The 27,003-nt window shown below is 41.6% G+C and overlaps 1 protein-coding gene across 1 annotated transcript; it reads left to right on the top strand.

The window, feature by feature from the left end:
• Nucleotides 1-10: 10 nt before the first annotated feature.
• Nucleotides 11-24,295, top strand: abcb7 (ATP-binding cassette, sub-family B (MDR/TAP), member 7). Its single transcript, XM_022208623.2, has 16 exons — nucleotides 11-203; nucleotides 2,535-2,618; nucleotides 2,703-2,780; nucleotides 4,203-4,322; nucleotides 7,725-7,857; nucleotides 10,017-10,285; nucleotides 10,952-11,040; nucleotides 11,168-11,255; nucleotides 14,051-14,225; nucleotides 14,752-14,909; nucleotides 16,634-16,797; nucleotides 16,973-17,102; nucleotides 17,536-17,707; nucleotides 20,550-20,653; nucleotides 21,386-21,493; nucleotides 22,861-24,295. The coding sequence occupies exons 1-16, from the start codon at nucleotides 54-56 to the stop codon at nucleotides 23,077-23,079; spliced, it is 2,241 nt and encodes a 746-aa protein (XP_022064315.1). The 5' UTR covers nucleotides 11-53; the 3' UTR covers nucleotides 23,080-24,295.
• The last annotated feature ends 2,708 nt before the right edge of the window (nucleotides 24,296-27,003 follow it).

Here is a 27,003-nt window from a genome sequence, read left to right on the forward strand (position 1 = left end):
ACGGATATGACGTAGCCGGCGTGCTCATCGACCGCCCCTCCTTCTTCGTGAACATGGCGCCGATGTTGGCACCTCTAAAGTGCGGCTTTCACTTTCAGAGAAGAAAATTAGCGTTTCTCATTAGACAGACGAGCTCGTATCACGTTTGGAATAAAAATCGCACTGAAAACGCGACGGACCCTAAACGTCAAAGCACATACGTGGTGAGTAAGGAGGCAGCTGCCCGGGAGAGGACACTGTGTTTTTGGTGTGACAGTCACCACGCAAGGACAGAGATGAAAAGTGTTTATAACTAACTTTCGGGGAAGCAAACTTCAAGATTTAGTCGGTGTTTGTTCAAGACTCAGGAAGCTGTCACGTAAATGTACTGTTTATCAACTAACCGTCCAAGTTTCTGTTGGACAACGTCTAGCTAGCTAGCTAACTTCTCAGTAGGTAGGTAAACTTAATTAGTAGTTTCGGTTACCTGTGTTAGCACTAGCGTTATGCCATTTAACACCGTGGTTACAGTTACAATATGTGTTTTACTTCTTTAGTTTTATCAGTTTATCGGGTAAACAAATCGTATCACAAATCCAACTGTTTTTTCTAACGATAGCAGTGTGTGCTAACTACGTTGTCTTGTCAGTAGACTCAGTCACGTGTTGTCAGCCCCGACTGACAAGTTAGATAAGACTGTCTCACCAGTGAGACCTAATATTAGTTCTGATACAACTGTCATCTTCTGGTAACACAGCGTTATTGATTAGTTGACATATTAGCCTTTAACCAAAAATCAGTCACCAGTTTGTACAGTACACCTGGCTCAAACTGAGGAGGTCTCCTAGGCAACAGCACTGCCATAAAGTACATCATAAATGTTGTTTGCTGAACGTGTTTTAGGGTCGTATTGATCCAGCTTTATGGTCATTTAATGGGTCAGTGTTTTTTGTCCTTTCCTTTCCATTTATGCTGTTGGGCTCATTACAGTAGTTATAGTAAGGCGTACCCAATATTAAGATTCAAGATTTTTAGTTATCATGCGCACAGTTGCCTTCAGTGACGGTGAAAGGTTATTCTGGTGGAAAAAACACTGGGCGTATAACTAATAGGTACAATAGTTGTACATAAAATATGTAAAATTTAAGGAGGCAAGGTACAATAAAAATATGAGAAGTGTTTACTACAAAAAGGACAACAAATTCAGGGATACCAAATACGAGTGTAATTTAACAAGTACGATTGGGTGAAAATCTGAGTTGCAGCTTCTTAGAAATATAAATTAGGAGGGTTTAAAGTCTGTATGGCCAGAGTCACTGGAACCAGATTAGAATGACTGTAATGAAGTCACAGTGATGAGGCAGAATTCAGTATTTGTCGGTCCTCTGGGTCCTCTTTCGCCAGATTGCACGAACTGAGAAACTGAGGGGGAGTTTTTCCCCACAGGGCATACAAATCCTAAATTCTGCCGAATCATATTGACTTTGTTATTGTAACTCTTTTCTCCTTGGTGTTTGCTGAAATGGAGCCACTCGAAAAGTCTGTTTCTAGGTGACATGTATCTAAAATGATTAGTTTTGCCCTGGACCAGCTCTGTTGGGTGTAAAAGACTTGATAATATTATTCCAATGATCCATTCAGCACAACACGTCTCTCTATGCTGGGCTTTCTGCTGCATAGACTGATATAGTACGCACTTACTGAGTTATGTTAGGAATCAAAATTATGTCTCATTAACTGAAGATTACAACACAAGTTAATACATTTACATGCATGAAGTAATTATATGGTGCTGGTATAATTACAATTTAATCAGAATTTTTTCTTTTCACATATTGCGTATGGTCATCACAGACAAGAGGAATGTTTGGACTGATATAGATATTCCACATTTTCCACCTCCCATCATCAATTAGGATGTGTATTTTTGTTCAAATCTTAATAGAACTGTTGCTACAACCGAGGTAGTTTTAAGCTTTTAGTCTTAAGCCACCTACAATATCTCTTGCATTATCCAGCCCACAGCCCCTGTAGGTGTATTAGTAGTTGTTAGCTGTGCCTTTATTGAGTTTTTAATTTTCCACACATTTTACAACAGGCAATATGTAACCCCAGGCTTTTAAATTATTTGTGAATGTTGTTTCAGGAGCTCTGAAAGATTGTGAACTTTCACTGCTTCCATTGATTACATACTATTTAAAGTGGATTCTAGTGGGAAAAGAAATTTTTTTTAAACATTAATGGGAGGTTCTCAAACCAGTCATGCTGCTTTACTAACTTCCCTGTTTGTTTGCTCGGTACATCTCTAGCACTTCTTTAACCTTTGAACTCTGACCGTGGTGACTTAAAACTGTGAGCGTTTTTGGGAAAAAACACACAGAGAAGAGAATGATTGGTGCTTTTTTTTTTTTTAATTGTATTGAAATTAAAGTTTTTTTATGTGCTTTGTCTGCTCTTTTGTTCCTGTTCTTGCATTTCTGTGTTCTATATGTTTAAACATCTGTGAATGAACGTATTCAAAGCATCAGTCAAATGAGCTGTCTCATGTGTTTCAGTTAAGTTCCCTTCCACACCTGCGAACAGCCACATGGAGCACAAACAGGAGCGAAAACAGTCGTCAGATTTTGGAGGCGGCAAAAGTAAGTTTGTTTGAGAAATAGTTGCGAATCTGTGTATGTTTATCAAAATCCAACACAGAATAACAAAGAGTTGCGTTTCCACAGCATTTGCAGGTGACAGACAAACGGACATGTTGGCATGGAAATGCAGGAGGAGGTCTAAATGCAGATCCAAAAAATGTGGTGAGTGCCCAATCCCTAAGCCTTGCTTCAGTTATTTCATTGTCAAACTTTTCATGCTGCTTTGTGTGAGGACCAAACTTGCATATGCATAACAAATAAAGATGACATGTAAATGTGAAAAAAAAACAAACAATCTGAAATCCAGCTGCGAACAGAGGATATTGTTAGTATTGATTAATTATTTGACTTTTTCAATGATTGCTTTTTTTGGTTTATTAATTTCTAAAATACTGACAAATGTCCATTGCTATCCAGGTTTGGGGTCATGGGAGCTGTGTAGTGTTTATGTACCAGTGGAGCAATGCCAGATTTCTAATGCTAATATATTGATTTTTGTAGTATATTTTAAACCCATATATTTTCATAAACAAAATAAGTATTCAATGCACTTGGTTAGACTGAGAGGACTGTCTGGTGACTAGATGCTGGTATCATAAGAACTTGCTGCTGTAAAAATTGAGTTTGGGGCCATATATGTTAGGTACTCCTGACTAGTTGCTTAAATGGCCGAAACGATTCTCTGCTGTACCATGATCAGTGTATGCACAGCTTTTTAGTATTCTCGTATTTTTTAAAAGACATATTGGTTGTGCTTAAGCTGTTAAACGATTATATTATACATGTTTTATCTGATATATATAAACTGAACAGCCCTTAATCTACAATGCAGAAAAGCTTTGCTCGGAAAATTGAGTTTTGCTTTTACTTTTTATAAGAAGCTAAACAAAAAAACTCTCATGTTCGGCTTAAGACTTTATTTACATTCACTAGTTTCCTCCACACATGGTACAGAAACCTTCGGTTGTGCATTATAATGTTAACGCTAATCCTTCCTTCTCAGTGTTACACATTGCTTGATTGTGTTTGATTAAAGGCAGGTGTTGGGCACATTTTCACTGTAATTTGCTTGGAGGTGCTGCCTTACAGCAGTGCCGTGACATGGTGCCACCATATTGAGTGGATTAGAGGAATTACTGCATATTCTTTGCCCTGCGGAGAGTGCCTGTGGCAGATGTGTGTTGGAGCGTGGGTAAACAGCCATGTTGGCACCAGTGGGCTCCCAGCCTCAGCTGGGATGACAGCCCAGGTGTCTCCTGGGAGTTGTAGTGTCAGACTGGATCCCCAAGTCCACCTGGAGACTCTGCTGTCGTTGCTGCTGCCAGATCTCCCAGGGGACTCCTATTGACATTTGATGTTCCATGCGCCTGCCCAGAGAGCCGTCTTTAGGTTATTTTGATTGTCACATTGACTGCAAAATGTTTGTCAGTTGCCAAAGCTGGCAACCATAAGGCAGGTTAGAAAGTTAACATTGCAATCATCGTTATTTTACACATCTGACCTGTATTTTATAAGATGGGCTCATTTCTAAAAGCAGTTGACTGTGTTCTGAAAAGAAACGTTGCTATTGTTTCTTATCCACAGCTGAAGGAGGTGAATTCAACCCAGATCCTGTCTGCAATGCTGTCATATGTTTGGCCGAAGGATAGACCAGACCTCCGGGCCCGTGTTGCTATCTCTCTGGGCCTGCTTGCTGGAGCCAAGGTTAGTTTACAGAAAATGTCCCGTTTATTAAATTTAATGGCATCTTTCCTATTTTCTGCTTTCTCAGTTTTGTAATAAAAGCTATTTAGATCTGTTTGCTTGGTGCCAAGCAGTTTTACTTAGGCGTCCCACAGAACTGAAGATATTTTTGTCAGCTACCAGTGAGGGAAATGCTCCAGTCACTGTTTCATTTTTGATCTTAGTTTAATCTTACTTCTGCTTTCATCTTTGGTAATGTTTTCCACTCTAAAGTAAAGGTTTCTAACAACAGCTAGTGCCCTCCCTGATTACATTGAAATGCAGACGCTCTCTAATACAACTTGATCAAGCTGAAAGACTGAAGCAAGATAATTTATGATAATATAAACCCAACGCTGTTCGTAGACGGACTGATGTCATGTTGGTCATCATGAGCTTTGTGGTAAATGCTAGTTACACCCTCTCCAGTTCTTCACTCATCATCTATTCCCGGCACCAACATGCAGAGTCATTCTTGCATGTTGCTGCTCATTTTAATTTGTCCCTGTTTTCAAAAGGGATGCATCATAGAGAATTGGTAATTGCAAGTAGCGATTATTCATGTTTCCCCTAGTAGATGTTTGGGGCTTGAGCATCATCAGGGTGGTGAATAAACAATACCCAAAACCCAAATAACAATAATAAATCATGTAAGTGGCTGCTGAGAGAGACTTGCAGAGAAAAAGCAGCCTTGCCTCTACAATGAGTGAGTGAAATCCAGTGAACAAGAGAAGTGACAATCCAAGGTTGCAGCTGACACATCAGCTACACCCACAAGATTATTTAGTGTCAATGGACAATCGTTTTATGTTCATACCGTCTCATGAAGCACCTGTCAGCAAAGAGAAAGGATGTCTGTGTGCAACCAAGAAGCTTGAAGTTGAAGTTTCCTAATGCATGTTAGCAAAGGTACAGAAATACTGATTTATTTAAAAGCCGTTTCACAGCAGAATGGTGCTCTTTTACCTTTGGCAAACACGTCTGCTGTTATTATTCTTTGTCAACAACATATCATTGTTGGTTGGCAGGGCTGTTGGAAGACATGACTGATAAGAAAAATATGGTCATATGATGTGTCCTCCCTTAAAGTGCTCTGCAGTCCAACAGCCGAGACTTGGCTGCTCACACAACATTGTATATTCACAACCCACGTTATTCATTTTTATGGAAAATTAACCCTTGAATAGAAGAAGGAAATGATAAGGACTTTGCCTCATTTTGTAGTTGTGCAGTTTGTGGCATCACTTTCAAATATTTAATTGTTTGCTCTTTTTATTATCCATAAATAAAAATCCTTCATGGACAGTACATTTGAGATATTAAGTTGTTAGACCAGCACGCAATAAAGTGTGAAGTTGACCTCTAGTTTCACACTGACACTTGTAGGTTATTTCTAAGCATGTTTTTAAAATGGTGTTTAAACATTCATCTTCCTAAATGCAGTAGAAAAACAGATATAGTTTAAAAAAATGTCTGCCGCTGTGCTTGTATCTGAGGGATTCTTGATCACCGCTCATAAAATGTCTTGCTTTTCTCTTGCCTCAGACATAATTGAAAAGAGTACCCAGAGAAATCAGCGGGGTTGAACATTTCATTAGCTTGTTGTCGTTTTTGGCACAAAGTTTCTGAATGGCTGTTGAGTCTTTCAGGATCAACCATTAGCACTGCTTTATGAACTACTTGCGTCAGCGAGACCTTGAGCAGCTAATTTTGAGAACTGACTGAAATAATGTCTTGACAAAGTGTTAGACTCTTTTCTAATACACGTTGTGGTGGAGTTTTTGTAAAAGCCAACACCAGATCACGACAAAGCATTGATTTATTTGTTAACACCCCCCCCCTCCTTTTAAGTTCTTCACTTAATCACATTACCTTTCTGCTTTGACCACCCTTTACTCAAACAACACAAGCACTCGATAAAGAACCCGTGCAAAGCTTAAAATAATGTGCATTTAAAACAGGTAGCTGCTTTTGAAATGATTAATTGCATGCATCAATCAGTGTGTGATGTATCTCCTCTTCCTTTGTTGATGGTCCCTAATTTACACCCTGGAAAACAATCACAAATTCACAGCTCCTAAATAAGCATGTCCTGCTGCCACTCAGCATGGCTCCCTCTAGTGTGTGCTAAGGAGGAGAGAGCACGCACAAGCAATCCAATCTTCTCCTTCTATTTTCCTGCTTGGCTGGAGTTAACCTCAATTTCTCCAGTTTGACTGTTTCGACCGAAACCACCAGCAGCGTGGATGCAATTTTTAAATCAACTGAATAATTATGTGGTTATAGTGCATCACACCTCTGCAAGGCACATTATCAGTGACATTTTCATTTCAGATAAATGATGATATACAAGCTGTTGTTTTTGCTGGCCTCAAATGAAGCCCTCTCTGTCTGCGTGCCAGTCTGTATGTGTAAGCTTAAGCAAAATTCTTTACAGCCAGAAGCCTTTTCTTCTCTACTTGACACAGCATCTCTATTAGGGGATGACATTGCCAGGTACGGATTGACATAGTGTTGATTTAATCTCTCGTGTTGCCCGTTAATGGATTAAAAGAGCACACCCAACCTTATCATGCGTTAGTGGTAAAGCTGAGGACATGTTGTGGCCCTGTGATAAAAGGCTCAGGCTATTTTTGTGTCATGTTCTGTTGTCTTGGTAGCAAAGTGGAAGATATTGTTTTTCCTTGAGGGACTCAGAGGACTTCTATTGTCTGAGTATAATACCCAAGTGTGCAAAGCAAAAACCTTGGGGATGTAGCTTTTGCAGTGTAAGTGGTGCATTATTAGACGTCTCTTACACTAGGGTTGACATGGGTTGAATTTATGCTCAAAAATCATATTGTACAGAATTCGACAGGAGTGAAGGAACAACAAAAAAAACCACAACCCTCCCTGTGTTTGGGCTTGAGAGGTTCAAATGAAATGGGTTTCGAATGAAAATGCTTTGCTGTGTGTGATGCCGTGTTCTCTGTCTGTCCTAATGCGCAGCGGACCACCCATCCTGAGTCACACAGCTGTCCCTGTGCTTTTAATTAGCCCTAATAACCATTTCAATTCCATTAGCAGGAAGCACCAGCCTTCTCACCAGCACAGTCAGTCAAGAAGAACACATGTGCATGCAGACACACTCACACAGCTCTTACCGTACTTACGTATACGTGAATGCGCCTGAATGGGCACGGTTGGATTTACCTTACAACAGTGGAAATTCACTTTCTTGGGGCGAGATGGAGAGGTGCCACAGAGGACTAGAAAAATGCCAGTGAACTGTATCAAGCATATGTCTGAGTAATAGGCTATTTGAAACCGTTTCCACTCTTTTTTTCTTTTTTCTTTTTTGTCCTTCCCTCTGAATGTTTCCTCCCTCCCTCTCTGCTTTCCCAGATCACCAATGTGATGGTGCCCTTCATGTTTAAGTATGCAGTGGACGAGCTTAACCAGATGTCGGGACACATGCTGAACCTGAATGACGCGCCAAGCACTGTGGCTACCATGGCAACGGCCGTGCTGATTGGCTGTAAGTCCCAGACTTGTATTGCACTGGCAGGTGCCATGCTCATCAGAGGGGACTGTGGGACTGCCTATTATCTACAGGCTGACCTTTCCCACCACATTCATATCAATGCTGCTCCGCAACCTCCGCTTCTGCCTCACATTATTTACATTATGATCTTCTTTCCGTGCCTGAGTTCACTTCTTTTAATCTGCTCAACACTCTCGTGAGTACTGATGACTTTTCAGTTTGATACCTGTGTGCCCCTAAGGCAAACAGAGGTGGATACATTTCTAAAGCAGTGGAGAACAAATTGCTAATGTCCTTTTGAAAGTGTCTGGGTATTTTTTTTTTTCATGTTGTGCAGAGGCCAGGGATGTTTCTTTCACTTCATTCCTTGAGAGCACCTCCCTTTTTTCTCCTTTTTGTTCAAATGGGTCTGTGAGTACAAAAGGGGTTAAGGGTGAGATGTGAATGTGAAGTTTCTTCCTGATTAGAGTAGTTTTTTTTTTCTCCGAGCTGCTGATGAAAGGCAATATCAAATGAATAAATATTGTGAACCTGACACCCACTGCAAGTCACTCTGGCTTTGACTGAAAACAGTGCGGATGCAACATACACTTAGCCTTGTAACTATTCATTTTAATGAGCCACTTAGATTTTGCACACTAATGCTACATACTTGGTAATTGGAGCACATGACCAAGACTCCAGACAGAGTGAGTGAGGATGACAAGACAAAGAGGAAATAGGGAATGGTCATGAAGAAAAGAATTGTGTTTTTTTTTCTTCCCTTTTTGTGGCACCCACGTCCACTAGTTGAAACCTGCAGTGACTGGTGTAATTTGGCTGAAAAGACTGCGCAGTGCTCATCCTACCTTGTCAGATGTGGACACATTGTTCATTAGACGAGCATTCCTATTTAACGCCACATTACAGCCCCATGAAGACCGGCAGACAGAGCGATTATTACACTGACTTTGGTCTTAGCAGACAAGTCATGTATTCGCACAACTCAGTGAAATCACCACAGGAAGACCATGTGTCCTTCAAACGCAGGCTAATACCAATTTGTGACAGTCATGCTGGCCATCTGCTTGTAAAAAATCATGAGCAGTGTGAGAGATGATAGCTTTTGTCTTAAATTGTTGATTTTGTTGGACTGAACTCTTGGTTTTTGCTGCATGTCAAATATGTTGCATAAAAACCTCTTAAAATACCTTTTTAAGAGGTACTGCCTTCACTCCCATGCTTCAGAGAAAGGCTCGACCGTGACAGTGGTGGAATTAAGTCTGCTTATTGACAACTGATACTCACATTGTTCAGTCTTATTAAAAACTTTTTTGCTTCTTCTAGTATTCTGCTCACACACGTGGCTCACTCCCCCGTCACACACACTCAGCACTATTGTGTACACTCAGATATGCCCTCCCTTCCTTCAGTCTGCAGTGTGCTGGCCCGCCATAGTAGTGAGGCTTCACACAGCATCCTGCTCTGTAATTACAGAGGGGAGGCTGATGCTGTAGCAGTGCAGAGCTTGCAGACCAGGGATGATGTGAAATTTAGCTTCGTCTACTATCCCCTGGGAAATTCTCTTTGTTAGTGGCAACTGTCAGATAAATTCAGCCACTACAGAAAATACATTACAATCAGGGACAGACAATTAACAACAAAGTGCCGTGCAATAACATCACAAAATGCAAGTGACAGCCACCTCCCTCATCCAAATGTGTTCAACAGAACACAGAGCTAAAGCGATAAATGATCTTTGAGCAAAGGAAGGCTGCGGTGGTAGTGTCTTGTACCTCCATTCTGATGGTAACAATTTGTATTCACCGTAAAGAGGATGTGATATATCCCTGAGGATTGCCTGCTTCTTCCCCACCACTCAAGACTCATGAAGCAGTGTTATACTGTGTCGTTGACCCGCAGTCGTACTAGACATACCGAGTAACTAAAGACAATGAATTGAGCGGTCCTGGAACCTCAAACTTATGAGCCTGGAAAGTTTCAACTGCCTCAATACGCTATTGCATCTACTAAGGCAGGAAAAGTAAGGGTCAGATTCCTGTTTTGTTGCTTCTTAGCGGTCTACTTTGTTAGGAATGATGATAGATTCTCACTTAATTGCCTTGCTGTTCACAGGAGGTGTCCTAAACTCTCTGTCTTCCCTGCTATCCCAGACGGTGTCTCACGGGCTTGTGCAGCCCTCTTCAACGAGCTGAGGAACACCGTGTTCGGCAAGGTAGCGCAGAGCTCCATCCGACGCATCGCCAAGAACGTCTTTCTCCATCTGCACAATCTGGATCTGGGCTTTCATCTCAGCCGCCAGACCGGGGCACTGTCCAAGGCCATCGATCGAGGCACTCGGGGCATCTCCTTCGTCCTCAGTGCTCTCGTCTTCAATCTAGGACCCACAGTCTTTGAGATGGGCCTCGTCAGCGCCATTTTGGTGAGTTAAATCAAAACGAAGTTGATGCTGATCACAAGCATAGCCTCGTGTCTGGTAGCATATTATCAGACACATGGCATACAATGTTTCTGCTTTCCTTTCTTGTTGCAGTTTCAGTCTTTTAGTTAGCTCAGGACCTTTCGTCTCCTTGACACTCCTCACAGCAGACTGTGTGCAAATTGATTTAGTCAGATATTGTCTCATTTACATTCTAAATGAAATAAGAATCCTTGTGAACCTTTACTTCAAACACAGGGCCCATTAGTTGCAACTATGAGTCCCAAAGCTTTATAGCCACTTAAAGTCCTCCTGTCTAGAATGCGCTAAACAGATGCCCTCCTCCTCTGCCACCACTGAAGGACTGACTCATCTGTAGCTTTGTGCCACCACTCGACTCTGGACTATAATGTTGGATGTAATGAGGGCAGAGTCCATTGCCCAAATAGCTAAATCATTATCCCAATTACTTCTTCTAGCTTTCTGTCCATTTGTAACGCTCATGTTCATAGTGGAATGGTCAAAAACGCGATCTTCTCCAAATACTGTGCAATGCTAGCATTCCATATTTGTGGCCCGATGTGGTCGTTTGATATTTTATTTCTTAACTGTCGAGTTATTGTATGTAAAAGATGCTTTGTCCTCACTTTGCCTTTCTCTCTTCTGCAGTATTACAAGTGTGGTGGACAGTTTGCAGCAGTGGCCTTGGGTACCTTATCAGCATATACCCTTTTCACGATTCTTGTCACACAGTGGAGGTAAGAGTATGAGTTCTCTACTTTTGCTGTCTGTCTGTAATTAAGATTTGTTATCACCGTGCTGCCGGTGAAGACACTCATCCACTAGATGAAATAAGTGCTTACGTTTTTGTGTCTCTGCTCACAGGACTCGTTTTCGGATAGAAATGAACAAAGCAGACAATGAAGCAGGCAATGCAGCAATTGACTCTTTGCTGAACTATGAGACTGTTAAGGTGAGTTCTGAACCCCCCACACAGCTACACACCTGCAGTTTACCCTTTTTTTTTTCAATCCCTCCTCAATCCCACCCCGCCCCCATGCATCAATTCTTCCCTTTTATCTCTGCCTTTCGAGGCTTTTTCGTCTGTTCATTTAGGCCATCCACATTGACATGAACAAATATTTACTTGTCTGTGAGAACTGTATTTCACTGGGATGATTGCCACTGTCAGAATTTGCTCTTTATTCTCTCACTTTGTCTCTCTTCTTACCATATGAAAATGTAAAATCATTTCAGATGAGAGCAGTGAAATTTATCGTTCATATTCCCCCAAGTTATTATACAGCAATTACTAATGTAAGCCCATAGACCTTGGTTGAGAGGAAGGTTGTGTAACCTTTTTGTTATGAAGTGATTCAGTATCTAGTAAGATTTCAAATGTTTCTGTACTATATGATTCTTGTCATTCAACTGTTGCCTTTGTAATCGAGGCTGAACTACGCCACTACAATAGCTGAGAACATACTTTCCTGCTGTTTTCTTTACAATGTATGTAGTGAACTGATACAGACAAATTGTTGCCCCCCAAATCATCAGTGAAGGTTGACCAACAATTCAGTATATTGGTTGATGTCTCTTAGTTTTAATTGTATTGTCATGAAAAGCTCAAGAAGACATTGTGAGTCACAATTTCTTGCAGTTGCAAATTAGATAAATTTTGTTTTCATAAAGAGAGAATGTAGGATGGTAAACGTTTAAGGAAAATATGTTCTAGTAAATACTAATAACTTTGACTTGGGATAAACATTTTTATCCAGTGATGCTTGAGTAAATATTACCAGTGATCTCATGTGAGATGATGTAACCGTACTTTTCCGTGCATTTTTTGTTTTTACATGTTCGTCTAGGGCTGTAACCAACAGTGGTTTATATTTTAACTGATAGAGTTGGTGATCTGCAAAATGCCAGATAAATCATGGAAAACATTCCTCACACATTCCTTTAGCCCAGAATGATGTGTTACTCTCACATAAAACAACCAAGCGGCAAACTATCACACCTGAGAAGACGGAAATGGGATTTTTGTTTGAAAAATGAAGAACAAAATAGTTGGTTCAGTTTCCGTTGATCAATTAATTGACTCATTTTTTTTTCAGTTGTAACAGTTTTGCGGCATCGAAAACACAATTTCGCAGGTTTTTGCATTCTGGTTTGTCTTTGTTTCTCTGCGATGCTCTTCCTTCAGTCAGCGTGAAATTGTCCATTCACATTTGTAAATGTCATTCCAGCTGCCACAAACAATGACACATTTATCACTGGACACTCAGGACTATTTTCTTGGTTTAGTCAGTGACCCAAATCATGTCTCAATTATAGTTTTGGATTGAAAGGTGTCTGCCGTCGGAGGCTTTGTTTTGAATAAAAATGCCAGCTGAGGCCCAGGGTGGTTTGTGGATAAGTGTGAGTCTCGCAGACACCGGACTGACGTGATGCGGTGTCGACACATTACGGTACTTTATGCTTTTGTCAGTGTCATGCTTAATCTGCGTCTTTTGTGGTTTTAAGGCTCTTTCTAGGTAACCTCGTGGAACACAGAAGAAATTCAGATGTATTCACGATCAAGTTTCGGCTGCTTTGTTGGCCGTTCCAGATTTATTTGTTACCATGTTATTTTCTTTGCTGTATTATTTTGTGTCCTGTTTCCCTTAACGTTTTGTTCTGTGTTATTTTGTGTCATCTGTGTCAATGCGGCCGGATTTAGCATCACTCTGAGCTGTGAGTGTGCATATGTAATTAGATCTCCGCCCACTCAGAAATCCGTTCCACTTTCACAAAGGGCTAGATGAGAACCTGAACACGGTGCCTTGCACTGCTTCAGTTTGTCCTCCATGTGCTACTTTCTTGTCTCTCTCTCCTTCTCTCTCTCTCTTTCTCTGATTCGCTGCATTTCCTCGTATCCAAATCAGTGGCAAGTCGGTAGCCGCACAGCATCACTGCCGTTAGCTAGAGAAGCAAATCGCCCACTTAACCAGAGCAGAGAAACAATGATGCAAACTAAACAAACAGCAGCACAGCAACAATATTAAGTAATTGGCAGCAGAGTTGAGGAGGATTGTTGTTGTGATTATGCCGTTGTTTTATGTGCTGAATTTAAAAAATGCGCTTGTGGCTGATTCATGAGGCTTTTTTTTTTGTCGAAATGATAGCTCTATGTCTTAATCAGAATTAGTGCTGCTTGTGTGGCGTAACACTTAAGAGAGCTATCTGAGCTCTGTCGGTAATGTAGGTGTCTGTGTGAGCTGCTGGAGATGTAAATACAGAGGGTGACGACAGTGCTCGTGATGAGCATTCTGCAGCAATTCCTGTTTAATTTGCAAGCGACGTTTCGGCTTTCCTTCCAGTTATAATTCCCTAATATTTGTAACAGTTGTTTTGCCACAATTGCTGTGCTCTGCCAAAATGTCGGCTCTACAGCCTGCTCAGCAAAACAGGCTTCAGGATTTTGTTCTATCACCCTCCTCGTCCTTTGAAATCTGTTGGGAGCAGATGAAGATTCAGAGACATGAAAAAGTGCTTTGGAGGCCAACTGAGACATAGACTATGCCCAGAGCGGTCACTGAGAACAAATGCAGTCTTGAGACAGCCTGTGCTAAAGTGTCTATCTGCCTGACACTGCTCTCCATGCTTCCTTAACCTTTAACCTCAGCCATATTTGTGTCTTTCTCTCTCGATTCACGCTTTTTCCTTGTCTCCGTGGCCTGTGCTCCCTTCTCTCCACTCTGTCCGCTTTCCTCATCTCTCCTGCAGTACTTTAACAACGAGAAGTACGAAGCTCAGCGGTATGATGGATTCCTGAAGATCTATGAAGCATCCTCTTTAAAAACCACGTCCACGCTTGCCATGCTCAACTTTGGCCAGAGTGCCATCTTCAGTGTTGGCCTCACCGGCATCATGTTACTGGCCAGCAAGGGCATTACAGCAGGTGAGTGAGTCTGGAGTTAAAGTTGGGGGAGGTGAGGTTCCAATTACCGGAAAATCCTGCATTCAAAACACAAATCATGAGAAAATTTTAAAGCATGCGTTTGTACGGGTGAAATTACTTATCTTGACCTGAATTTACCTCTTTGTGCCCACGATCTGTGGCAGCAGCACAGTGGGACGAAATAGGAGTTGGAAAAAGAAAGCGTGAAAAACACACCTGAAAACAAAATCAAATGGACAGATGAAACTGACAAGTAAAACCCTGACTGAGCTGGATAATAAAACCTAAATGAGAACAAAGCACAGCAAGTATGAAAAAGTGGCATGAATAGGAAATAAAATAGCTTTGATGCAGAAATGAAATCACAGGGGGTGGAGATGGTTTGTCTGCTTTCACAACTTGAAAGCAAAAAGGGTTTGAGTGTTACTTTTTTTTTTTTCTTTAGATCTTACATCCAAAGACACATGCATGATACAATAGGACTGGATTCTGCACATTGCTCTAGGTCGTTCTGCTGCCGTTGTAGGTACGATGACCGTCGGAGACCTGGTGATGGTGAATGGCCTGCTCTTCCAGCTCTCCCTCCCTCTCAACTTTCTGGGCACAGTGTACCGAGAGACCAGGCAGGCTCTGATAGACATGCACACCCTCTTCACCCTGCTCAACGTCGACACCAAGATCAAGGTAACTCGCCAGCCTTACATACACTCATCCACATTGTAGGTGTAGAAGACAAAATGCTTGTCTGATTTTTCGTTTGACATTTTTTGTTCCTCTAATTAAAGAGAACAGAAAAGATGTACAATGAAAGTGAACATAGAGCTAAATCCAAATATTTAAAGTCACGGTATGTCCATAAACTTGAAGCCCTCATTTGGACATTTTCTGTATAATTGAATGGTTGGTGAAAGATTTTAACACAGTGCTGCGTTATTCATGTGTGGCTGCACCGCATAGCTAACGTATTCACGTGCTGTAAAAATTACGTGTTTTAGTCAAACAGTAATTATGTGCTTGATGTGACTCAGGTGCTTACTCATCTATTGCCACTTGTACTTTCCATTTCTTGCTGCAGTGGTGTCACCTGTATGTTGACATTGTGACAGATTATAGCAGAGCTTGACTGACTGCTTCTTATTGAATTATTTACAGTGTTTAGTAATTAAACGCTTGAAATCAGTGGCCAATGTAATTGATGCATCCATAATTTCAACTGATTATATAGTGTGGAAAAGCCTGCTTTGCTTTTTTTTCACTACTCCTTCAGTTACAGATTTTTGTCTTAATTAATTTCAATGCATTTTTAATTTCATTACTGTTTGATAATGATCGGTGGCAGTGAAAAGAAAGAAAAACAAATGAGTAACTGGGAATTGTTGAGGTGAGAAAAGACAGGTGTAATTGTGGTAATGTAAATGATATTCTGACCTTCAAGTTCACCTTTAAAAACTATTGAAAACTGTTGCCTTTAAACCAGATGGTGTTTTTCCACTTCACCATTGAAATTGAGATTTTAAACATGTAGACTTCATATTTTTTCAGTGCAATAACTGCCAATTGTTTTTGTGGGACATTTTATCCTTTTTTTTTTTTTAACTGAACACAGCAGCCCATCTTGCGTCAGAAGAGTGCACTTAAGTGCAAATGTGCGCCTGCTGCCTCACAATATGAAGGCCATTCCCATCTCCAGCCTGTAATTACAGTAGGAGAAATGTATCTGCCCTGTTATTTTTCACTCATCAGTAATATTCCTCTCCATTGTGATTCCCTGTGGAAAGGCAGTGCCCAGCAGGCCATTACTGTCTGAATGCTTTTGTGTGTGTGTGGAACACACTGGTCTATTATGTAGATGTAAAATAATTTAAACCCCCCCTCACTTGAAACTACGCCACTAAATAAAAAATAAATAATTTTGGCTTTTTTCCATGTTGGGGGGGACGGGGGGAGGGTTGTGAAATTATCATCTGCTTATACTAATGGACTGTGAGTTATTTGTATTAATTGACTGAGGTGGATTGGTGGTGATTATGTTGCTATTAAGTAGTATAGAAATAGAGCAGAGCAGGCTTTTACTCCCAGGATGAGGGCTGCTGACCTTGGCTACATCTCTGTGCTATGGCTAGGCTCAGTATGTACCGAAAGTTTTCACGCCTATTGATCCTCCAGTCACCATGAAGGACAGTGTGTGTGAAGATTCAGGCAGTCTTTTGAAACGACTTCTCAGAATTTGCTGTGAGTGTCTCAGCTTTATGCAGCACATGTAGGCTCCATGCTCCTGCATTATGCCTCTTTACAAGGTGTTGGAGTAACATTGCATCATGTCAGGCCTTCTATGCCAGTGGCTGTTCTGTATCGGTTTCGGTTTTTCCCCATTTTGTCTGTCTCGGCTCTCTGATGGTTTGCTCTAGGAGAGGGATCTCGCCCCACCTTTAACCATTGCACCACAAGACTCCACCATCCGCTTCGAGGATGTCTATTTTGAATACCTGGAGGGCCAGAAAGTCTTAAATGGAGTGTCCTTCGAAGTGCCTGCTGGGAAGAAGGTGGCTGTTGTTGGTGGCAGCGGGTCAGGGTAGGTCACCTTTCAGAGAAGTAAACTGAATATGGAACCTTAGGCCAGGTATGTTGTCTTATTTACATGTACAGAGAGTCTTATCATCAGATATCATCAGTAGACTGTGGGGGTGTGGCTCACACCAGCTCGCAGACAGAAAGATGCTGATGATTTGTTCCACGTCTGGTTGCAGGAAGAGCACCATTGTGCGACTGTTGTTCCGCTTCTATGAGCCCCAGCGGGGGAACATCTACATAGCGGGGCAGAATATCCGAGACGTCAGCCTTGACAGCCTGAGGAAGGCTTTGGGGGTCGTACCTCAGGTCTGTGACACTCTAGCACAATAAAATATACACAAAAACAACACAAAATATGTTTTTTATCATCTCTACATGGATATAATTTTTCTGGAACTTCTTCACTAAAGTGAAATGTATGTATACCTTTGTTTAAGTAGTAAATGTAATATAGTTATTACTGATGATTATGCACAACAAGGGGGCAGCATAGAACAATGTAACATTAATAGTTAACAATAGCATTAGAGATAAGCAGTATTCAGTTAGGTTTTTACTGCAGTGAGCTCAGAGGCTGATCTGAACAGATGGTACATGAACATATTTTTCTCATTTGCGTTCTTTCTCTTTCTCCTTCTTATCCTTGTCTCCATATCTGCAGTCCTCTGTTTCGCTCTCTGCTGCAATAAAAAACATTCTCTGAAGCCTCATTGTTTTTCTCTAACTGTGCCATTGTCAGGATGCTGTTCTGTTCCACAACACCATCTTCTACAACCTGCAGTACGGGAACATCAATGCTACACCAGAGGAGGTGTACCAAGTTGCGCGTCTTGCAGGCATCCATGATGCTATCCTCAGGATGCCCCATGGCTATGACACCCAGGTTGGGGAGCGAGGCCTCAAGCTGTCAGGTTTGCTGCGCTGTTACGCCTACTGTTTAAATATGGTCTCTCTACCCAAGCCAGAGAAAGAGCTGTGTGTTTTTGTCTTGTTCCCTGGATGGTATACTAGCCTGAAAAAAGAATGGAAAAACACATCTGTTCTTTCAAAAGCTAGCTGCTAATAGTTTAGTTTTAACATGGAAATTTAGGAAGAATGGAGAAATTTACAGATATAGTAGTGAAAAAATTCTGTAAAGTGAGGCTCGCTGTTATCTGGGATTTTGATCATTATTTTCATTACAGTCTGCTGATTCCGGCCAGTTGTCAGTCTTATGTGAAATATGGCATCTGAAAATGCCAAGTTGACATTTTTGTGCTGAAGCTGTATTTTTGTCAAAGTAACACTAAACAATCAAACCAGCTGGTTTAACATGTCCATAAAGGTCTGGTTTCTGACCACAAGCAGGCGGCCACCTTGAGAAAAAATGCTACTCCCATTTTTTTGCCTTTTTTTTGTACATCCACCCTGAGCACCTCCAGTCAAAAACTTGAAATTTTTCAGTTGCCCTGGTGTCGTCTCTGTCTTCTTTTCTGTCATTGAGTCATATGGGTGGGATTTGTCACCCTGGTAGCCAAGAAAACGGAGGAGAAACGTGTTCTGGCTGTGCCTGTTTATCCTAAGTTGTTATATTTGTCAGACAAATATAACAACAAGACGCGATGCTAGTCTATGGTATAGCGGCAGCTAGAATGGTGATATGTTGTCAGGATATTGTTGTCATAGAAACAAAACCCACTTGCAGCGTGGGAGCGTTTTGGGTTTTTTTTTTTTTTTTGATGAAGCGCTCTCCAGCGCCCTGCCAGCACTTTTCTGCTGGCAAATATAACGCTATATGGACACACGCCCTTAGAAGCCACAACGAGTGAATAATTAGGCTTGTTTTCTTTAGACAATCCTCCAAAGATTTACTGAGTAGTTGTAGATTGATTTGTTTTTCTAGTTTAATTCATTGCATAAAATTTGGTGAACTTAAAGCACATCCAATTAAATCAGATTAGTGAGCTTTTTCAATGGCTCCCTCAATAATTTGAAAGCAGAAATGGTCATCATTATTTGTCCTGACATCATCCATCTGTCTATTAGCTATTCCCGCTTTATCCTGTAGAGGGCTGTTGAGACTAACTCGGCTAGCATTGAGCTGGCATCGTCCTGGTCAGGTAGCCAGTCCACTACAGGGCTAATATTGAAGGAAAGACAAATATGCAAGCTCATGGCTGGTTTAGAATCTCCAGTTAAACCACTATGCATGTCTTTGGGCTGTGGGAGATAACCAGAGCAACCAGAGAACACCCATTGAGGCGTAGTTAGAACATGCAAACTCCACATGCTAACCACTGTGTCGCCATGACATACTGAGCAGAATATTTTTTTGAAATTTTGATTATGCCAGCTAAACAACTGAAAGCAGACATTGACTCTTTGACCATTTCTACAGTGGCAGAAAAATAAAATGGCGCGTAAGAGCCTAAATCCTCCTCACGAGTCTCGACATGTTATATTTCCTCTGCACAGGACAAACAGTCGATCACAATTGTACGTTTAAACCGTCAACACTTCTCCAAACCTTTCTGCTGAAATAAATAAATTGTACCTAAATAAATATACCAAAATACCGCTTGATTAAGCATTAAGATTTTATCTAAGTAGCAGTAAAACAGTATTCGTGCAACTGCACATAATTATTGACCATCTCCATTGTAAACGTGATCATCTTCACCTTTATGAAACATAACTGATGTTGAACATTCACTCAAAATTGCCTCGAAACATCATAGAATTACCAAATGTAAATTGTGCATTCTGGCTGAAAAATGAGTTTTTGTTTTTTGAAAATAAATGTTATTTGCGTTAACATTTTATTATCTAATGCCATGAAAGGTATATATCTATAGTGTTTAAATCCCATCTTGGGTAAACTGGGAGACGGAGTTTGGGTATTGTACGCTGTGAGAAACGACTGTGACTGAAACATCTGCTTAAAATGCTGAGAGGCTGCAAGAAGCTGCCCTGGAAGATTTTCGTTTGCACAGCTCTAAATTACATTACAGTTTCTGCATAAACATGGCATTTGAAATAGTTTCGAAACCTTGATTAATCTCTAGCTGCCGCACTATTATTTTATCATTTTCTTCAATTTAGTGTATGAACTTGTTTAATGGCATGTTCCCTCACAGTTGAAGCCACACTCATCTGATCTACACAAGACTGCGTAGTATTAGGCTCGTAACATCGCTCTGCAACTCATTTAGCCCACGTAAACACACAGTGTGTCAGCAGTTTCACTCAACATTCGAGACGCAATTACTGGCAGCACAGATTTCTTTATGTGGAGTGACTGAGTGAGTGAGAGAACGGACAAAATAAAGACATGACTAACTTCTCATTAATTTCACTGCTTCTGTACGTGACAGCTGCCAGTGAGTTTGTGAGAGGAGGGGGGATCAGGAAGGGGGCAGACTGGGCTCCGAGGCTCCTAACTTCCTTCATTGCTGTTTTCCACTGCCAGCAATATTTACACTCGCTGAACGCCGCTTGCTTTCAAGAGGCCACACACAGCTCATATGTAATAAAGGCCGAGTCAGACACAGTGGGAGAAATCTGTGAGTCCTGCAGATTTTTCTTCACAATTAAATGAAGTCTGTTTTACCAGACTGGAGCCTGTATCACTGGCATTGTCTGAGTGTCGGGCCTCTTTTTGAGGCAATTTTCTGATGAGAAAGAGCTTGGTAGAGACCTGCTGTAACTTCACATATTTCCAACCTTTTGACTTCAGCCTGCTGTTTTATCTATCTGTCTATTGTTTTGCTTCAGGAGGTGAGAAGCAACGTGTCGCCATCGCCCGAGCAATACTGAAGAATCCACCCATCCTCCTGTATGACGAAGCGACCTCCTCCCTGGACTCCATCACCGAAGAGGTTGGCCTGACTGACACTGGCATCTGCACACGTTAAAGCCACAAATACTGGTTCTCTGCTGCACGTACAGCTTGACACCGCATCGGGTCTGCATACACATTTAAGAGAACAAACACCCACTCAGTCACCTGCTGTAGGTACACAATAATTCAGCTCACTCCTGTGTCCCATACCTGCTGTGACACACACACACACACACACACACACACACACACACACACACACACACACACACACACACACACACACACACACACACACACACACACCACCCCCATGTTCTCCCTTGCCACCTGCCACTGTTTTCTCCCACTTAATCTCCAGCTCAGCTTAAACCACACAGTCTTTGTAAATGTTACACTTAATGAGAAAGTTCAGCACGCCCTCTCTGAACTTCATGTAGAAAAGAGTGGGCCAGTAGATGTGGTTGTTAATTGAGATTTTCTGTAGCTTCTCATCACTGTAGTGGTTTTACATTATCATATGTAAACACCGGAAAGAAAAGCATATGAAGGTGGATGTTGCTGAGCAACATTGTCTTGATTTGGTTTCTCCTTCAAATCAAAGTTCGGGAGTAAATTTCATATATATCCTGTCATTCATGCACTTTTTTTTCTTCTTATATTTTCTCAGACAAACATTGATTGCAAACTGGGAACTGTTTTCCTTTGTATTAGGGAATACTTGTGTGAAGCTCAAAAGGGTGACATTGTTATTTGTGTGTGCTTCCAGAACATCCTGAATTCAATGAAGGGGATGGTGAAGGACAGGACATCGGTGTTCATCGCCCACAGGCTTTCCACAATCGTAGACGCAGATGAGATTATAGTGCTCAACGAGGTACGATCTCATCCGCTCACTTTTTTTTCCATCATCTCATACCTTGTCTGATTAACATTTTCAGCTTTTCAGCTGTCATTTCGGTTTTCTGACAAGCAAATTATATGACAGTTGAGAGTTCCCGAGTACGCACATGCACTGTGTTAATTGCTGGTCCAATTAAACCATTTTGCATTGAAGGGAAGGACGATGACCTGCACTCTGTGTAACCTTCAGCGCACTGTATCTGCCAACAACAAGAATTTAGCAAGTTGCCTCCGTTTTTAACACTAATTTATTTTCAGTTACCTTTCTTCAGCGTATGTGATGAAAACACGGTTTGTTTACCTTTTCTCATTAACTTCAACAACAACAGGACACTGTTGGTCGAAGTGAATGTATTATTTTCTCCATAAGGGCTCATTAAAGCAGTCAGACTCGACTGGCTGTTTTGGTCAGATGGCATGTCTTGTTTGTCTCAGTGACTAATAATGTATGGGCCAGCTTCCCAGACACTGATGAGGCCTTATCCAGGACTAAATATGCCTTTCAGTGGAGCTCACCATTCAAATGGGGTTTCTACACAGTTTTTGGTCAAACCTGTTAAAGTTGGAGGTGCCATTTAGACACAGATTGTTTTAAACTGTGATATTTTTTAATGCATTGCTGTTGTGTGGTGCGTAACAGAAGTATTCAAGAGAATAGAATAGTGCTGAAGTACGTTTGGGCTTTGAGAAGCGGTAAACTCGAAAAGAGATTTCTCGAAGTCAGCTATTAGCTGGAACGTAAGAGTTCATATGAAATGTAACACAGGTGACACGACATTTTCCACCAGCGCTCCAGTCAGATAGGATAAAATGAGAGGAGGTCTCTTTGAACTGCGGCGAGTTGAGCATGTGTCGTTCCATGTTTCCACAGTCAGATGGCAGGAATCAGAGGGTCGTGGCGAGGAGGCATGTTTGCGTGTGATGTCGCCATGGCGTTTGCCGGTGTCACCAGCAGAGGACTGCCTGGGGTGCTCATTAAAATAACGAGCGGAAGCAGTCACATGCTCATCTTTGGTGCACTAAAGATGTTGCCAACACCTCTGCATGCTCATGGGAGGTGGGGGAAGGGGCGCCTTGATTTGTGTTTGACTGTGTGGGAGGGGTGTGTGTTTGTCGTGTGTGGATGTGCGTGTGTTTCTGCGAGTCCATGTTTTTGCGAGAGGAATGCAACAGTTGTTGGGGAGGCGGCATGGATTCTAGGGGGGAGCTGACTCTCCGCAGAGAGTGTGGTCAGAGTTGTGTGGTCATGAAGAGATGCTAACTATAGGACTGTGCTCATGCCCCCCTTCAGTTTGACTTCATGTGGAGCCCTTTTGTTTTTTTTTTCCCCTAATTTGCCAGGGTAAAGTGGCAGAGCGCGGTACTCACCACGCCCTCCTCAGCACCCCGGGCAGCTTGTACGCAGACCTGTGGAACGCACAAAACAGCAAAATCCTGAACAGCCGCAACAATTCGGCTGAGCCGCCGGCTGAGCGGCTCTCGCAGAAGGAGGAGGAGAGGAAGAAGCTGCAGGAGGAGATCCTCAACAGTGTGAAGGGCTGTGGGAACTGCTCCTGTTGAGAGAAGCTGCCACCTCCATGTTTCTTCATCCCTCACAGATGGCCTACACTGGAATCCCTGGTCTGTGCAGCATTGTGGAGGGGGTACGTCCCCGCTACCCACTCCAGCCAAAGCACGTGACTGTCTCTCCTCCTCTTCATGTGAATAAAGGCCACCGCTTGCCAAAATGAAGAAGGAGGAGCAGAAAAGGGAGCAAGTGTGTTTAGCACTGGCTGGTGTCCAGAGATAGAGCTTATATGCCAGTTGTCTCAGCTGAATCAAAGCATAAGAGACCTTGTATATCACATACGTGTGTGTAAGACATCTGTTAGTCAACATGGTTGCCCCCTCCTTCTCATTTTTGACATCAGGTTTATTGACATCTTCGGCTGCTCTGGAAACAGATGAGAGTACATGTAATGACTTACATATGCCTTGATGTTGACAAAAAATTTGTATTGATTTAATTTTTTAAATTATTTACAAAATAAACTGAAGTTATACTTAGCTTTTTATATTGAGGGTGTGTACATATCACAGTTTATTCTGCAATTAGGCGATCGCAGTTAAAATCTGCGATCTCTTTGCAGTATCTTTATTAGAATAACACAAAGCAGATGCTCCTCTGAGATTAGATTTAGTCATATTGCACATTCGCCCATGACATTGTTTTCAATGTTTGTTGTAAAAATTGGTACATAATCAAATTACAACATAACTGGAATGTTCAGACTCGGTCATATTTAACAGTGAATTGCAGGAATGTCACATAACTACAGCACTCAGAATAACAGGTAGGAACTCTAATAAATCATGAATGGTTCTCACCACAACTGGAGCAACAGAAAGAGGCAGCACGTTTATTTTTTCACAATCGTGTCATTTATCCTTGGCAGACTGGCCTCTCAAAACGAAGAGTTGTCTCTGGAAGTTTTAACGGCGCTAAGACAACTTTTTCGATTGTATGACCAGAACACAGAGTCTCCCTCCTGAGTGTCATGTATAAATGTGTAAAGACAGGCAGTACGTGCATGTCCTCGTTTTCTGAGGGCTGTTTTGGCTGCAATATGAACATTTTGTTAGAAGCCTTGCTGTGGTATTGTATCTACAAATGACACATTCACAGCTGGGTGTCTTATGTGGTACACGCAATGTAAAAACCTGTTTCAAATTATCCTGGACTATGTTGATGTGGAGTGCAATTCAGACTAATTAATAAATGTTGACTTTTATCTAAGTGATAAAGCTGATGTTGTTCTGATTGAGTAATAGATTCTGTAAGATGACATCCAGTTGTACTATTAATATCAAGGTGACTGTGTTAGATCAGTGGGTTCCAGTCTGAGGGCTGTAGTTCTCCAAGGGCTCAAGTGATAATTTCTTATTAATTTCTGAAAGGATTTTTGCTATCAAAGATTTAGAAAAGAAGATCAGCACCACTGTCATGTCTGTGTTAAATATGAGACAACAGTAACTGACTGTTCAGTATAAAAACTGTGAATATATATAAAAAATCTGCATATCTGTAGTTCACTATAGTTGATAGATCTTGTTTAACAAAAAAAAAACGTGTCTTTTTTGCAGGTGGTTTAAGTCAAACTATTTCTTGGTTTTAGCTCAAGAAGCCAAATAAAGAAATAGCCACACATAGAGCCACTTGTAAGACATCAAGTTGTTGCTTTGATAATTGGGTCTAATTATAATATAATTAGGATTAAACAAACAAGGTGTAATGTGTTAATTGGTTGGCTCTAGAGGGGCCATGAACTTGGTATTGTTTTTGGATAGTCCTTCTCTCTTTGTGTTGAGATGAAGTAACTGACTGCTGGTTTTAGCTTCCTATGTGAAGAATTATATCACATCTCTCATCTGTCAGAAATCAAACTATTCCTTTAAATGCCAGGTTATTTCACCTCTCCTGGCCTTGAAAAACAGTTTTATTCAAACGATCTGAGAAGGTAAGAATCACATTTTGCTTGCAAATCTCAAAGTATATTGTAAATGTAGACAAGGAGTCGTGAGTTAACTTTGTTTGAAAGAGGTACAAAGCAAAAAAACCCAAAACAGTTATATTGGAAATATCGGATTTACAGCATATTTGCATCAAAATCTTATTTCTATCTGAATATCCATCTCCCTAGTGTTTCAGTCCAGACATTTTATTATGCATATATCTCAACACAACAATGTAAAATTTCTTCTGTTCCGTTTTTTTATGTGCAGTTCTATTCTGAAAGCTAATACCATCTGTGACATTTAGCTTAACACATTTAAAGTGTATTCTTGAAATATAAATGTGCTTCCCTTTATTAATAATCAGAGGAACAGTCTGTTGCCAGTGAGAGCAGTGAAAGAGTTTTAGGTTTTCTGTTTATTATTGATCTTTCATCCGAGTGGATACGATCTGTCACAGAGGCTGAAGCGCTCCAGCTATGAACACAATGGTGACACTAACACTCTCTCATTGTGTTCATTGTCTGGTGGACGCAGTGACAGTGGATCCCCCTCAAGAACCCCCGCAGCGCTCCGGATCCTCCTCTGGGACCAGAGACATTAGACGACGCTTTCTGTGAGGCCTTTCGGCAGGATAATAATTGAAGCCGACAACAGCAAAAGCATTCAGATAACGTGGCAGACCCGGCCCCGCTGTGCTGCATTGTGGAGCCTCCACCACCTCCCGAGGAAGTCGCACATTACAGATGAAAATAGACTTTGATACAGGCCCGCTTAAAAGGAAACCAACTGGATGATTGCTGGTTGGATGGGTCGGCTTTGATGCGTCAGATGTCCAGGCAGATGAGTTGATGGTAATGGCGTCCTTCTAATCTAACCTAGGAAGAGATTATGAGACTATTCATTAGCGACTCCCAGCAATGTTCAGCTGCTGTCCCTAACAGGTTATTTGCTAATTATTCAGTGAACATAACTCACTATGATCTGCCAGGGTTCAGTAAAAGAGCCTTAGATATTACACACAGCGGATTTTTTTTTTTGATTTTCCTCTTCTTTGCTGAGGCAAAGCTTTGTGTGTGTCTGATGCGGTCAAGGACATGACACTCTAAAGTATTGAAGTTACAGAGCAATCCGAGATGGACTTAGACGGGGAGGGGGTTTGCTTTCTCGCCATTTATCTTAAAAAAATGACTCACAAAGTATTTGTTTCAATGACCCCTAATTGTTGTGGATGGCATGCATGTGATTAGTGGTGTTGTGAGCCGTTTGTCTGCATGTTTTGAGGAGGTAATGAGGAAGCCATTTCCCTGTTTACCATGCAGGATTCTGCAGGCGCAAAGCAAGACAGGCACACAAAGGCCTCTAATAATGTCCTTAATATGGACTGCAGCAGGAGACGCAGCCCTTAGCGCAAACCACGACCTTCTACTGAAGGAGGGATTTTCAAAGAGCATGCTGCTGATATACAGATAGTACGATATCTCCTTGTTGCACCCACTCTGCCAGCGCACGGCTATATCATATTATCCTGCATGCTGATTCAGTGCTGGATTTAATATGTAGCTCCTCCAAACATGCCCAAAGAGCTGCATTTCTGGTCCCATCAAAGCTGTTCAGAGTGCACAGGTGATAAGAGAGATTCAAGCACACACGTCAAATCCCTGATGACCCTTCCTTGGCCTGTTGCTGAAGTCCTCCGTGCTTATTTTCATCATGATAACAGGGAGAGCAGGCTGAGACTCACGGCGATCCCTCTGCACCAGACAGTCAGTTCACTCCCATCCCACTACAATGGAACTAGCATGTGGCCAAGGGCGTCTACGCCTTGATAAATATGCATCGATGCCTCAGAGAAGATGTAGTTATTTCCACCGTTTTGTGTGGGAGTGTAAATTTATGTGCGTAATCCCTGTGTACTATATCAATGCTCCTGGTCAAAATGAGAATGAATATTCACACATGCGTGCACTTGCACACACACAGCTGGTCCTT

Source organism: Acanthochromis polyacanthus, chromosome 10 (genome assembly GCF_021347895.1).
Source record: "Acanthochromis polyacanthus isolate Apoly-LR-REF ecotype Palm Island chromosome 10, KAUST_Apoly_ChrSc, whole genome shotgun sequence".
Taxonomy (NCBI): Eukaryota; Metazoa; Chordata; class Actinopteri; family Pomacentridae; genus Acanthochromis; species Acanthochromis polyacanthus.

What these genes read in the sequence shown, in the direction of transcription:
- abcb7 (XM_022208623.2), top strand. Translation starts at nt 54, where the DNA reads ATGGCGCCGATGTTGGCACCTCTAAAGTGCGGCTTTCACTTTCAGAGA. An exon ending in GCCTGCTTGCTGGAGCCAAG is followed by an intron (nt 4,323 to 7,724) that starts GTTAGTTTACAG and finishes CTGCTTTCCCAG; the next exon opens with ATCACCAATGTGATGGTGCC. An exon ending in TGGACTCCATCACCGAAGAG is followed by an intron (nt 20,654 to 21,385) that starts GTTGGCCTGACT and finishes GTGTGCTTCCAG; the next exon opens with AACATCCTGAATTCAATGAA.